The sequence below is a fragment of the Balaenoptera ricei genome, chromosome 2, assembly GCF_028023285.1.
Source record: "Balaenoptera ricei isolate mBalRic1 chromosome 2, mBalRic1.hap2, whole genome shotgun sequence".
NCBI classification, from domain to species: Eukaryota; Metazoa; Chordata; class Mammalia; order Artiodactyla; family Balaenopteridae; genus Balaenoptera; species Balaenoptera ricei.
In genome coordinates, this window is record NC_082640.1 from 184807596 (window position 1) to 184822539 (window position 14944).

Consider the following 14944-nt stretch of genomic DNA (forward strand, 5'->3'; position numbering starts at 1 on the left):
TTCTCTGGCAGCTATGGTGTCAAGGTCATTGGGTGGTAACTAGGCAGCTTTTCTGGTATCTTGCCCTATACTTTCCCTCGAACTCAAACCGACCTGATAAATACGTACCCTGACACGCACGGACACTCTGAGTGTCAGATCTGCATCTCCATTTGCCAACTAAGACACCCCTACTGGCATGTTGCAGATGCAACTCAAACTCAACATGTCCCCAAACTGAAATCACATTCCCTCAAAAGCCTGCTTTCCACTCGTGGCCCTTCCTCATCACGACGTTGCCCAAACTACAAACTCGGGCATCAGCCTTTTATCTTCCATTCTGGCTCTCCCACCTGAGCAAGTCGGCCTCCAGTATATTTCTGATCCTTCCCCCTGTTATTGCCATAGAGATGCCTCACTGGCAGGCATCTGGACCATAATTAGATCCTGGTTGTTCCCCTCCCCCAACATTCCTGCCACAGTGTCTTCTAAAGCACAATGAGCAAGTCACTCCCCAGCTTAGTGTCCTTCAGTGACCCCGAACTACAGTCAAAAACAAAGTCCAATTCCTCGCCAAGGAGTACTAGTCTTAATCGGAAGTCTTCGTTCCTTCACTCTCAACTCCGGCCATACCAGAATACTCCTGTGTTCTTTCACGCTTACGAGCCAGACCACTCTCACTCCAGACCTTGTAGACTTGTCATGTCGCACGTCACGTCTTGTGATTGCTGACTTTCTTGTTTCCACCCCAAGGACGTGGAGTGCTTGAGGACAAGGGGCATGCCTTGCTCACCACCGAATCCCGTGCCCTGTGCTTTGCACACAGTGGGCATCCAACAAATGTTTGTTGAATGAATGGATACTGGTGGCATACACTTGTCTCGGGGAAGCCCCTGAGCCCCCTTAGAGCTCCATGGTCATAAGCTAATAGTTTCAGAATTATCCTTTTTGATACAGACTTATATTGGGTTTATTAAATTGTCAGCATATATTTTACTTTAAAAACGAAATGTTATTAACTAGAGGCATTGCTCTACCCCCACCCCCGTCCCCCACTTTTTTTCACTATTTGTTTTGGAGAAACTATTAACCCACTTAAAAGACTAATCAAAAACCGTTTCTTCTGCACAAACAGCTGTTTGAGCCTGTGCAGTTTACCTGAGGATATTCTTCTAAAAGCACACATTCAGACACCTGCAGGCACAACTTACTTTCAGGACGTCTCACGACACTACTCACTTTAGATCTTTTTTTTCTTCTTTTAGCTTTCCCATGGCAGAGTCACACAGAATAATCGAACTGCTTTGCCTGGCGCCTTTCATGAGTGAAAACTGGGGCCTAAGAGAACACAGTGGTTTCTAAGTACCCCGTTAAGACTCAGCACCTAAACATCACGGGTGAGACACCAATGCTTCCCGCACGTGAAATCCGCTCACTCTTGGAGTCTTAACACCTAATGTATTTCTGCACTAGACAGACTGTGGAAGTAGTGTATCCAAAAGTTAGCCTTCTTTCCTTGGAAAACTCATCTCCCCAGAGCTATGACCGAGGCGAAGTAAATCACGTGACTCCTGGTCATGATGCAGAGGTTTCCTCACATGGCTTATGATCAAACCAAATTAAAGAAGAAAATAAAATCCCATTGGCGAAGCTGGAGCCTGATCTGCGGGGCGGGGCCAACAAGGCGGAGGCGGGCCTCGGAGGGCGGGCCGGACATCGGGGGCGGGGCCGACGGAGGAGGAGGCGGGGCAGCCTCAGTAGGTGGGGCCTAGTGGGAACCCGTGAAACCGCCGCTCGCGTGGGTGACTGGCCTTTTCAGCCGCTACCGGGCACTTTCAAGCTCGGCGAGCGCCGCGGCGGCGAGAGGACGAGGCCAGAGGTCGCCGTTCGCGCCCCGCCGGCTGCAGAAGTTGTAGCCATCCGTTTCAAACGTGCCTGTTCCACGCCTCACTTGCCCCCTGCTCTCTCCGTCCCGAACCTCCACAGCGGTCCCCGGTCTTTCGCCTCTGTTTGCAGCTCCAGGCTCCCTCCCCCAACTCGGCTCGGCTCACCCGGCCGCCGCCGCCCAGCCTGAGACCGAGTCTAGCCGGAGCGCGGCACTGGAGACGAGGCCGCGCAGAGGCGGGGATACAGGAGAGCGTTAGGGCACGTGAGGGCACCTCGGCCAATGGCGGGGCGCCTGGAGGGCGGTGGGGCGGGGCCGGCGCGGGGGCGGTGCGGGCGGTTCAGAGGCGGGACCGCGGGCTAGGGGCGGGGCGGGGAGGGGCGGGGTAGAGGGCTGGGGGGAGGGGGGAGGGGGAGAAGAGGGCCGGGCCGGGGGAGGGGCGGAGAGACGCCGCCGCCGCCGCCGCCGCCGCCGCCGCCGCCGCCGCCGCCGCCGCCGCCGCCCGCCCCGCCGCCGCCGCCGCCGCCGCGAGCCTGGGAAAGGGGAACCGTGAGCGAGCGAACGACTCAGTCCCCGGGCGGCGGCGGCGGCGGCGGCCGGGGGGGCGCGACGGCCGGGGCGGGGGAGCTGCTGCTGCGGGGGGCAGGCGGCGGGAGCGGCGGCGGTGGTCCGCACCAGCCATGCCGAATAAAAACAAGAAGGAGAAAGTGAGTCGGGTCCCGGGCCGCTGGACGGGCCGGGCGGGGAGCGCAAGGGACCGCGCGGAGGGCGGCGGGGAACTGCCGGGGAGCGGGGCCCGGCGGGGCTCAGGGGTCCTGCGAGCGCGGGGGCGCCCTCTGCCCGCTCCCGGGGTGGGGGCGAGGGGCGGCGGGTCGCGCCGGGGCCGCGGAGACCAGGCCGGGACGGTGGTCCTGATGGCCCTGGTGGCGGCCGAGGTGGGGGGCGGCGTGGGTGTCCGCCCCGGGGCAGCTCGCGCGGTGGGCGTGAGGTGACAGGTGGGGCCGCGCAGGTGGTTGACCCAGCCTCGCAGACGCCTGGGCAGGGGCTCCAGGGGTGAGGGTGCAGGCGTCTATCAGGGACCTCCGTCCGGGGAGATGGGCAGCGAACGGACCCCGCTTAAGGCTTAGGAAGAATCGTCTGCCTTCCGGAGGGACGCTCTGGGGCTCTGAAATACTATTATTATCTTGGGTGGCGGCGGCGGCGGCGATGCATGTGAGTGTGCTGCGTTTGAATCTGGGCGGGGGGGGGGGGTATGTTTTTGCTTCAGGTGGAGCTCTGTAGCGTTTCAGAATCACCCCAGAAATCCTCGCTCCCAGGGTTTAGGGTGGGAAGGAAAAAAAGGGATGTGGGTGGTGTGGATCTTTCAAGATGCTGAGAGCACTGTATAAATGTGGGTTTACCTGTTTCTGCTTAAAGTTGTCAGTGCCAGATAATGCAGACGAAGAAAACAAGGAGAATCTGAATTTGGGTGGGTGGGTGCCGCATCACAATATTGTATCTCTAAACCATATGATGTAGAATTTCTTGATGGTATTGATTAAAACTAGCAAAAGTCATTGTTAAATTGTATAAATATTTGTAAAACTGCATTTTGGTTTATCTGATGTTTAGCAGTCTAAAAATTGAGAAGCCCAATTGATTCTGCTTGATGTTTCCCAGGAATCACCAAAAGCAGGGAAAAGTGGAAAAAGTTCAAAAGAAGGACAAGACATAATAGAATCAGAGGTAACTATTCTTAAATATTCACTTTCCATTTTTTCATGAACACCTTTTAACTTAGAGTAGAAAAAATGAGGGTGAGAAAACCTAAAATGTTTTCTTCTAAAATGTTTCCCTCTATGAGATATTTTTCTAGTGTCTTTCATAATCCTCCATTTTAGTTATTTGGGTTTGTATTATTCGTCTTTGGGGAAATATGAATGTTTTAATGAAAGTTGTGCGTATCTGTGCAGCTGGTATTTTTAAGTTCATCCCCCACCCCCCAATCTCAAATCTAGCAGCCCTCCTGTGGAGACTGGTTTCAGGGGCTCTCTCATACTGGAGTTGTTCAAGTTCCTATTAGTTTTCCCATCCTCCCTCTTCCTTTACAAGGGACCGGGTCTGTCTCTCAGCAGCTCCACCTCCTTCTCCTGTCAGCACTTGGCTTTGCCTTTTCTTCCCTGTGACTAGTTGTTGAACTGGAGCACCTTGGGCTACGGGTCCAGGAGCTGCATGGACCCAGGCAGAGCTAATAGGCCCTTCTGAATCACTGGTAGCAGAGAAGATGCTTAATTTGGTGTCATAGTTCTCCAGAGCTGGATTGTTGAAGTCCTTAGTCTTATCACAGATGACAGTAATTTACAAGTGTCAGACCCCTTCCTATAAGCCAAATTAGAATAGAGTTCAATTCTGTCTGGCAAATAAGTTAACGGACCATTATCTGCAGTAGCCTTTTTTTTTTTTAAGCCCCTTTTTTTAAGCCCCAGGTTATCTTTTCCTTATCATTTGGTACATTCTAAGCCTCCCTCCTCTTCAGAAGGTGGTTTATTCCAGCAAATCTGTTGCCCTCCCCGAAGCAAAAAACAGAAATCCGAAAGGCTCCTTAAATATCAATATTTTGTGCCAATCTTTCCCTGCCCTTTCTTTATAGCAGGCAATCAAGTTTTACTGTGGCATTCTTGCATTTGACTTGATTACTTCCCTGTCACTCTTTTGACTAAATTGATTTAAATGAAATTTAGTTGCTGTGCAAGGGTGTATGCCTCTTCTTTTCCCTTTTTTGGTTTATTGATCTTGCATTAAAACTGCTTAGACTTCCTAGTGCTCCCCTAAACCTTTCTTGCTCACATACCTGTCTCTCACTGTTCGTGTCACACACACAAAAATCAGTGTGTATGTTTCATTTATTCCTGTTTTAGTGGAAAGAACCTGGCTGTAAGGATGGGAAAATGTTAAGTTTGAATCTGAAGAAAACCTCTCAGTAACTCAAAGATACCAAAGCCACTGATAAGTAAAATGTGTGTTTAAGGTGGATTGGGTTCTTAGACGGTCAGTTGCTTAAGATTCTTGAGGTGTGGCCTGCAGTGTCTTGAGTGTGATGCCCCACTTGTCTTTTTGTATTTTTTCTAGCGCTACTGTCTAAGAGCTGGAGCTACAGAGCTTGAAATTACCACTGAAAAATACTGAAATGTTGGGCCCTTCACTACTTCCTCCTAAGGATCCCAGAGGCAACATGGCATATTAACATGACAGTTGGCAGCTCACTATGTATATTTTGCAGGAGCACAAATCGAGGCATTTCCGTTCCTCTGAACTTGGAGTTGACCATTGCTTTTCCATTGCTGTCTCTCCCACCTCAGTGTTCCTCTCTGTTCTTCATTTCTAGTCCCACCCCCTTACCAAGTGTGATGGGCTCACGCAGGTGAATTAGACCATTACACACACTCTCTTCCTCTCCTGTCTGCTGATACTACTCTGAACTCGAATATTTTAACCTGAACCGTTCACATAGGTCTGCAGTTCCTACGCTGCTTTTCACACCTTTCTGATGTCACGTCACCTTCACAGTCAGCGTTGGCTCAGGTTACCCTGTGGACACCCCTCTGTTAGGACAGTTAGCACATCCAGGGCTGCCCAGCCCGAGAGGTGCAGAGCAGGTGCTCGTCCGGGGCAGAGAAGTAATCCCAACAGAGAAAACGTTAAAGAACTTGGCCTGCGGTTGACTTAATTAATACACCACTTCAAGTGTGGGGAAGGTCCTTATACAGAAGTCCTGGCCCGTGATAATCTGGCCTCAAGGAAAACAAAGGGGCAGGTGGCTAACATTGCAGACCACTTTGTGGTTAGAACACGGGGACATGTGATGGCGTGGGTTTTTAGCAAGAAGTCCTGCAGTAAAGGATAGAGTGCTTCAGCCAGGGGCTTAGTGAATAAAATGCTGACTCCTGATGGCCATAAACGATGGCACCTAACTTCTGTGGCCCTATTTCCTCATCCCTAAAACAACTTGGTGAGTTTCAGGTTCGGCCATTTTGAAGTATATGGGCTAGATTAGGCGTGACCTCTCTTGAAAGTTTTCCCTGCAAGATATCTGGCAGGATTTGTCTTCCCATGTAACAGAATACCATTAAAAGTCGTAACTGCTGCCGCGCAACTTTTGTCTTTTGGTAGAAACTCCTATTTCTTGAACGATGTGTATTGGAACATCTTTCTTTGCCTTTTTTCTCTTTCAAATAGAATGTTTAATGTTTGATTTGCTTATCCATACGTGTCCTGGGAATCAGTTTCCACCCAATACATCCTGCCGGTTTATTTCATAGCACACTTTTAGGGAGTGAGGATGCAAATGGGCTCACAGGTAACTTGACCTTGGAAAACTGTGGAGAGGGAACTCATCTTTGAGCAGCTGTTCTCAGTGCAACATTCAAATCTGTAGAAACATAGCTAGGCTCATTGGATGAACATTTAGAATCCTAGTAAATTGCTCAGAGATTCCTAAAGTCCATTTTAGAGGATCAGACCATGCAACCGTGGTTTTTGATATCGTTATTTTAATTTGTGTACTGTGTCCAAAGTTACATTTTAAAAAGTGTTCGTGCTTTTTGTAAATTGATTCGTTGTAAGCACATTAAAGGTCGTTCGAGTGTTGTTCTCCAGTTGTGTATCTTACTTATCCTGCTTCAGCTTAGTTTTGTTTGAAAGTCTCTACAGCAACTCTTACATAATATCTGTTGCTGAAAGGAAAGCTGAACAATCCTCTCTCCAGCTTGTTAGCTTATTTTGACCCCTTCCACCTTTAGTAATAACTTTTCTTTCTCTTGATGACCTGTCCGTTTGCATTCCCCTGCCCCTGGCCCCGAGGGTTCCGGAGACAGGGAACCAGGCTTGCTGGGGTCTCATCAGTGTCGGTGGTGGAGCTGTGTCTTAGAAATTTAAACTGAAATTTTAGATATATTTATTAATTCATCTAGTAATAACAGTAACACCCGTTACATGTTAACGGGAATAACGTTTTTATGAAAGACTCCTTTCCATGAAACATTTTTTGACTCTCCAGTCACGTGACTCTGTAGCAGGCGTTTTAAGCTGAGTGAGTGGGAGGAGGACGAGGAAGTGGTGTTGCTGTGTGGGTTTTCTGGGGAGGCGGCCGTGACTGTCCCCTCCCGAGAAGAGAGTCCCCGACTCCTGTCCCCAAACACCAAAAGCCTCTGTCTGGAGGCTGAATTCTGAGCTCAGGCTCTCACTGGGGGCCTCCCGTGCTGCTTTTTCCATCGTTCTCTCCCCGACTTTTTCCAATACAACCCTAAGCTGGACTCCAGTGAAACGCAGAGAGGACTCAAAGGAATAGTACTTCAAAAACTTTTTTGATGGGACTTCCCTGGCGGTCCAGTGGTTGACTCCGCGCTTCCACTGCGGGGGGTACAGGTTCGATCCCTGGTCGGGAAACTAAGATCCCACGTGCCACGCAGCTAAAAAAAAAAAAAAAAAAAAACTTTTTTGAAACTCTTACGTAATTATTTTATAGGAAATGCGAGTTCCCTGCTTTTAACTGCCACCCTTCCAGTCAGTCCGCATCATCTTTGCTTAGAGCCCCGGTGTTCAGGAAGGATGGCTCTGCAGAGGACAGTCAGCTGCTGACTGGAAGAACTTGGGGTCCGGAGGTGCCGTGCGCTCACCGTCCTCGGGAGTGAGGCTTCCCTGAGCCGCCCCCTCTCTGGCGCCCACTCCTGCCCCGCACTACACGCTGGACGCTTGGTAGGCCCTGAGTGTCTCCCACGGGTGACACCGCTGCCCTCGAGCGGCAGCCCACCCTCAGCGCCATGGCCAGGTGTTCCCTGTGGGGCAGCCCTGTGGTCCTGTGCATGTCCCCAGCATCCTTGGTCAGCCCCACGAGATGCCAGTAGCTCCCCGTCCCCTCCAGTGGTGACAAGCAAAAGTGCCTCTCGACGTTGCCCAGTGTCTCCTGGAGGGCAAAATGGCCCCGTGTTGCAACCACTGCTCCAGAAGGATCCCTCCACAGAGCATGTACATTTGCTTGCGAATCATGCCTGGCACGTGTTCGTGAGAAGAGCAGTGCTACTGAAACAAAAGGGACGTCAGAATTCATGAGGATCCCAAAGAGCTCTGAGCTAGGTGGGCTGTAGCTTTCTGGTGTTTTTCATATTAGAAACTAAAATTGAAAATTTTTAAATATGCATTAATTCATCTAATAATAACAACACACCCATTACACGTTAACATAAATAGTGTCTTTTTATGAGAAAACTATTTACAAAAGTTCACTGAAAAAAATGGCATTGCTCTGTATTTTTGCAAATCTCTTTTATGTCTGGCTTAATAGAAGACAGCTGGCCTCTCAGGTCTGTGCCTGCGTTCAGTCTGTTTTGATACCACATGTCTGGTAGCCTATGAAAAATCAACATAACGATGGTTATAAAGGCAAAGCGTGTCTTAGTGTTATCATAAAAATAGTAGATCCCAGAAGGGGCCTAAGGGACCCCACTTTGAGAACTGTTGTAGAATACTTCTTCCCATCCTCTTTCTTGCTTATCTGAATCCTTTCATCTTTTTAGCTCCAACTCAAGTTCATTTTTTCTAAAATTTAGAGGAAGGTTTTTCTCACCGTCTTGGAGCGTATTTTTTCCATGTTTTCAGTTTGAAGAGCAATTATTTGCTGCACCAATTATTTATTATGTATAGTGCCTTGGACAACTTTTATTTACCTGTGATTTGCCTCCCTAACTAGACCGAGACCTTGAGGACAGCACTTTAACTTGATTCGTCTTTGCACTAATATGCCGTACATATTAGGACCTGGTGTCAAGAGGTATTTGTTGGTTGATTTTGAAAGTGCTCAGGAAGAAGGAGAGCTTCAAGTCAATCAGCTTGCTGGGTTTTTTTCTGATACTGTAAATTTGAAAGAAAAAAAAATCTCTCTTGTTAAGAGGCTTATTGCTTTATCACCTCTTTGATCCTCTAACGGAATTTTAATGCAGAATTTTCATTCAGTGTAATTTGTTTCAAATAAATAGCATTATACCAAAGCAGAAGATTATAGTACTAGGTCTTTTCCTAATGTTTCTAATTTTTTTTGTAAAAATTTAAGAAGAGTACAGTTGACCCTTGGATAACATGGGGGTTAGGGGTGCCAACCATTTGCACAGTCAAAAATCCCAGTATAACTTAGAGTTGGTCCTTCATATCCATGGTTCCTCCATATCTGTGGTTCTACATCCAGGGATTCAACTAACCTTGGACCATGTAGTACTGTACTACGTATTTATTGAAAAAAATCCATGTCTCAGTGGACCCGTGTAGTTCAAACCTATGCTGGTTAAGGGTCAACTATTTTATTTTTGTTTTTCGTTTGCTTTTACGTACCACCAGAGGTCAGTGGTAAAAAGCATAGTGTCATAAGACCTTATTCTAATTAAAGCATTTCAAAATAGGGTTTCCATGTAAATACAAGGTTTCCATATGATCTTTGGTACTTTATCTTTTTTCTTTTTTTTAATATTTATTTATTTATTTATTTGGCTGCATCGGGTCTTAGTTGTGGCCTGCGGGCTCTCTAGTTGTGGCCCGTGGGTCCAGAGAGCACGGGCTTAGTTGCTCCGCGGCATGAGGGATCTCAGTTCCCCGACCAGGGATCAAACCTGCGTCTCCTGCATTGGAAGGTGGATTCTTAATGACTGGACCACCAGGGAAGTCCCTGTCTTTCTTATTTTAATTTTATTTTGGGAGTATTTCTCAGCAGAACATAATACATATTTGTAAGTTGTGTGTGTATGTACACACACAGAAATGTGTGTGTGTGTGTGTGTATATATATATATATACACACACACACATACATACATAGAGAGAGAAAGGTTTGTTTTGAGCGTCTCTCGTCCTGTGCAAGCGCTGGTAAGATAAAGAGTATGCTATTGTCCTTACTCGTGAAGCACTGTTTTCTGTTACTTGTGAAGTGTCACATCTGTTGAGCTTGGACATTCAGGAGACTTGGGAGTAACTCGGCCCCCCAAGTCAGTCACACTTGCAGCCGCTGAATAGATGGGACAAGATGGAGCACATTCTTGTAAAGAGCCACCTGGAGCTTTGGTTGAGGAAATCAGATGTTTGAAAGCATCTAAGCAAACACAGGATCGCCATTAAATTGTGGAGTTCCTGAGTGCATGTTGGATGTGGCGTGTGTGTAGTAGGTAAAGCTGGCAGATCAGATCAGCCAGCATCCATCGCTCTTAAATAAAAGCTCCGTTACATGATGCGTAATTCTAGAAAGAGTCCTTCAAGCGACTTATGTGAAATCATGTAAAGTGTTCCAGTTCGTGGAAGCAGCTCCGAGCGAATGCAAGCCTGGAGCCCTGCCCCACAGTGGTGGCGAGGTTTCCACCTGCGTGTGGGGAGCTGGGAGAGTCAGTCTGTACCAGCATGTCATGGGGACATTTTCCTAAGTCACAGGGAAAATTCCTCTGAAAGATCGCAACTCGAGAACGTCTTCAGTGTTTCCTTGAATGTTGAGCACCTGCCCAGGTCAAGGAGTGATGCCGTCTGGTTTGGCCCAGCATTTTGGTAACAGCCTTGCGTCTTGCTGTCAGTCTGTCATGTGGAGCGGAGACTCCTGGGCCCTGCTTCTCCCTCAGGTTTGAGAGCAGCTGCTGCTGGGAAGGGCTGCTTCCCAAACGCCAGCGACAGTGTCATCTTCGTTTTCTCCACCTGGGGGAGTGAGAGAACCGGCCTAGAAATTTAACTCTCCAAGGGGGGGAGGAGGAAGTAAAGCTTTGTTAGCTGGAAGACTGCGTTTTCCTTTATCATAAGTGTTTTTTAAAGATGAACTTGAGCATGACTCTAACGGGGCGTTAGCACCCACCTAAAGCTGGTTTTGTGCAGTGGCTACCTGGCGGCTCTGAGGTGCTGGACCTGCGCCATCCAAGAGGTTAGCCTTTAGCCACACGTGGCTGTCTAAGTTAATGAAAAATACATTAGATTGAGAAATTCAGCTCCTCGGTCACGCTAGCCACATTTCAAGTGCCTAGTGGCCACCTGTGGCCAATGGCTCCCCTGCTGGACAGCAGATAGGGAGCATTTCCCACTTCGAAGAAAGTTCTGGACAGAGCTGCCTTAGACCCTAGCAGTAGCTTCCAAAATAACTCTAATGTGAGCGCATTGAACTTAACTTTGTTAGCTATCACTCTTCTTCATATGAAATATCAAATTTAAGATTAAATTTAAGAGAAAAGAAGACATATAAATTGGCAAAAGAGAAGGAAATGGGTAAAATAGGGTGAAGAGGCAGGTGAGAAGGGGCTTTGGTGGTGAGGTGGGAAGGAGGCCCTGCTTACCACTTGGTCCAGGACCCGCCTACGTTCTAAAGACCCGCACCGGAAACACAGAGGAGGCCACGCCAGTCCCCACAGGAGTGGACCCAGAGAGGCCCCAGGGACACAGGCACCTTGTCTGCTTCTCATCTTTCTTTTTAGATATCTATCTTTATGAGGGGGGGGTGGTCAGAACACACATGGTTTAAAAAAGAAAATAGTGCGAAGTCTGTACTTTCCCATTTCACTTGATCCACTCTGAGCCCTGCATCACAGAGCAAACCTCTCTGGACTGTTCTGGTTTGATCCGGATCGCACCGGAAGCAGTACGGTGTGGTCAGAGGGAGAGGGTGGGCTCTGTAGTGGGAGGGAACGTTCTCTCTCCCAGAGTCATCTTCCTCCCTTCATCTGGCCTTTCTCCTTCTCCCTCCCTCCCTCCCTCCCTTCCTTCCTTTCTTTCTTTCCTCCCTCCCTCCCTCCCTCCCTCCCTTCCTTTCTTTCTTTCCTCCCTCCCTCCCTGACTTCATTCCCTCCTTCCTTCCTTCCTTCATTCCTTTTTTTTTTTTTTTTTGACACATTGCCTTATTTTATTCAAAAACCAGTCTGCTCACACATGGTCCAAGAACACCGAAATAATAAAGCAAATATAATCACATGTGAAAGATTGGTCTTCAAACATCATAGCCAATGATGCCATGCTTGCCTGTGATCTCGCCGGCATGAAACCACGTCCACACCTCAGTGGCCACCAAACCATTCAGCAGAGCTTCCTTAACTGTGAGCTGTTTGAAGCTACTGGTTTGAGCACCACTGACAATTTTTTTCAAGCTCTGAATAGCTGTAGGGATCTCAGCAGGGGTTGGAGGGACCAGCTCAACCTTGGCATAGTGCCAAAGTATGGCCAGTCGAGGCTTCAAGTAAGTCATAGCAGTGTCGACCAGCGCTGGGGCCTTCTCCGCGAGGTTATGGACAAACTGGGCTGTGGTTCTGGGCTGTGGACGGAAAGTCTGTCGCCCCGACTGGCCGGCTGAATGGCCATTCTCTTTCACGTTGCAGGCTTCCCTTCGGTAGATTCACTCACTCATAGTCATCCAGCAGGTACGTTCTGAGGTCCTACTATGTGCTGAGCGCCATCGCAGGTGCTGGGGATTCAGCACGGGACACAGCAGGGCCCCTGCCCTCAAGCAGTTTGCTTCCAGTGAGTGCTGTGTGCACTCGTGTTTCCTATTTCTCCACATCCTCCCTAACACTTGTTTTCCTTTTTTTCTTTTTTTTTTAAATTATAGCCACCCTAGTGGGTGTGAAGTGTTATGTCATCGTGGTTTTCATTTGCATTTGCCTAATGGCTAAAGATCTTGAGCATCTTTTCATGTGCTTATTGGCCATTTGTATATCTTCAGAGAAATGTCTGTTCAAGTTCTTTGCCAGGTTTTTTTTTTCCCCCCGGATGCATTGGGTCTTTGGTGCTGCGCACGGGCTTTCTCTAGTTGTGGCAAGTGGGGGCTACTCTTCGTTGCGGTGCACGGGCTTCTCATTGCAGTGGCTTCTCTTGTTGCGGAGCATGGGCTCTAGAGCGCAGGCTCAGTAGTTGTGGCGCATGGGCTTACTTGCTCCACGGCATGTGGGATCTTCCCGGACCAGGGCTCAAACCCGTGTCCCCTGCATTGGCAGGCGGATTCTTAACCACTGCGCCACCAGGGAAGCCCCCTTTGCCAGTTTTTTAAATGGGTGTTTGTCTTTCTGTTGTTGGAGTTCTTAACGCAGGCATACCTTGTTTTATTGTGCTTCACTTTGTTGTACTTTGCAGATACTGTTTTTTTTTATAAATTGAAGGTTTGTGACAACCCTGTGTTGTCAGATGATGGTTGGCATTTTTTCAGCAATAAAGTATTTTTTAATTAAGGTGTGTACATTTTTTTAGACGTAATGCTATTGCACACTTAAAAGACTACAGTGTAGTGTAAACATAACTTTTATATGCCCTAGGAAACCAAACACTTCATGTGACTAGCTTTATCGTGATGTTTGCTTTATTGCAGTGGTCTGGAGCAGGACCTGGAATTTCTCCAGTATCTCTGATATTGCCTGTATATTTTGGGTACTAGACCCTTATTACAAAACTTGCAGATATTTTCTCCCATTCCATGGATTGTCTTTTCACTTTCTTAATAAAAAGTGTCTTTTGTGTCTTTTTGATGCACAAAAGTTTTACATTTTTATTAAGTCCAATTTATGTTTTTTCTTTTGTTGCTATGCTTCTGGTGTTATACCTAAGAAACCACTGTCAAATCCAAGGTCATGAAGATTTACCTCTGTATTCTCTTAAGAGTTTTATGGTTTTAGCTTTTATATTTAGGTCGTGAATATGACTGGTCATTGATCCGTTTTGAGTTAATTTTTGTGTATGTGTGAGGTAGGGATTCCCTCCCCCCCCATTTCATTCTTTTGCACGTGGTTATCCAGCTGTCCCAGCGTCATTGGTTTAAGAGACTGTTCTTTTCCCATTGAGCGGTCTTGGCTCTTAACTCTGTTCCATCCATCTATCTGTATGTCTGTCCTTACGCCACTACCACACTGCTTTGATGGAAAGGCATGCCGCTATGGGGTTTCAGCTACTGGTTAGTGTGATACACATAAAGCAGCCGTGGAGGGGGCAGGAGATGCGCGAGTTCCGACTCCTCGCCTCGTTCGTATGGAATCGCCACCCGGGTGCCGCAGCTGCAGCCCCTTCACAGTTGGGCTTATTTCTACCCATTTTCCCTGCCACATCGGTGACTTGTCCCACCATCCGCCATCTGCGGGCGCCCGGGTTCCCAGAGACACCCCTTCCCCCCGCTGCCCACGCGCCTCCGCTTCCGCGTCTTGACCTCCTGTCTAGACAACCAGAAAAGCCTTCTTGTGGGCCCTTCGGCTTCCACACCTGAGCCTGAGGGCCTTTTTAAAAGGGAAAGCTGGGCTTCCCTGGTGGCGCAGTGGTTGAGAATCTGCCTGCCAATGCAGCGCACACGGGTTCGAGCCCTGGTCCGGGAAGATCCCACATGCCGCGGAGCAACTAGGCCCGTGAGCCACAACTACTGAGCCTGCGCGTCTGGAGCCCGTGCTCCGCAACAAGAGAGGCCGCGATAGTGAGAGGCCCGCGCACCGCGATGAAGAGCGGCCCCCGCTCGCCGCAACTAGAGAAAGCCCTCGCACAGAAACGAAGACCCAACACAGCCATAAATAAATAAATAAAATTTAAAAAAAAAATAGAAACGTGTGGTCTATCCAGCCAATGGAATATTAAAAAAAAAAAAAAAAAAAAGCTTTTTGTGTCATCGCCCCATCCGAACGCTCTCCGTGGCTTCCAGCCCCTTCAGATAGAGTGGGGCTCCTTAGCCTGGGCGCCTGGGGCCTCGCCTGCACGGGGGCTCTCGGTGCCGCGCACGCACGCACACGCACACACACGCACATACACACGTGCGCGCGCGCCCACACGTAGAGCTCCTCCCCTGCGGGTCTTCACACGTCCTCAGAGCAGCGCTCCGACCTCGCAGGCGCCTCAGCCTGCTGTCGGGGCCCGGGCAGCCCCGTGTCCCTCAGGGAACCGGCCCGCATGCTGTCAGAGCCGGACAGCCCCACCCGCACCCCCAGCTACGGTCCCTGTGCGGGGGCGTCCCCTCGGGGTGGGCAGAGGGACGGAGTTACAGCCGCGGGGGCCGGGAGCGACGCCTGGGCAGCAGGGAGGGCCTCGCCAGGACCTGAGCGTGGAGAGCGGGCCGCCAGGCCCAGCCCGAGCAGGGAG

The 14944-nt window shown here is 49.1% G+C and overlaps 2 protein-coding genes and 1 long non-coding RNA gene across 9 annotated transcripts in view; 1 reads left to right on the forward strand and 2 right to left on the reverse strand.

Moving 5' to 3' along the window:
- Positions 1–2464: 2464 nt before the first annotated feature.
- The window catches only part of PPP2R5C (protein phosphatase 2 regulatory subunit B'gamma), a 133406-nt gene continuing 120926 nt past the window's right edge, over positions 2465–14944 (forward strand). For 4 of the 6 annotated variants that reach the window (XM_059915005.1, XM_059915009.1, XM_059915008.1 and 1 more), the window contains exons 1-2: positions 2465–2571; positions 3524–3589. In XM_059915005.1, the coding sequence (XP_059770988.1) occupies positions 2545–2571; positions 3524–3589 (93 nt within the window). In that variant the 5' untranslated portion in view covers positions 2465–2544. Of the gene's footprint in view, positions 2572–2988; positions 3077–3523; positions 3590–14944 lie in introns of those variants that run through there. The other 2 variants (XM_059915006.1, XM_059915007.1) reach the window with 2 other exon arrangements.
- LOC132359993 (uncharacterized) overlaps positions 6849–14944 on the reverse strand; it is a 35171-nt gene continuing 27075 nt past the window's right edge. For both annotated transcript variants that reach the window (XR_009500999.1, XR_009501000.1), the window contains exon 5: positions 6849–7311. This is a non-coding gene — a long non-coding RNA (uncharacterized LOC132359993). The remainder of the gene's footprint in view (positions 7312–14944) is intronic.
- LOC132360850 (ATP synthase subunit g, mitochondrial-like) lies at positions 11835–14757 on the reverse strand. Its single transcript, XM_059915915.1, has 2 exons — positions 14668–14757; positions 11835–12155 (listed from the first exon to the last, which is right to left on the reverse strand). Exons 1-2 carry the CDS (start codon positions 14755–14757, stop codon positions 11835–11837), a joined length of 411 nt encoding a protein of 136 aa, XP_059771898.1.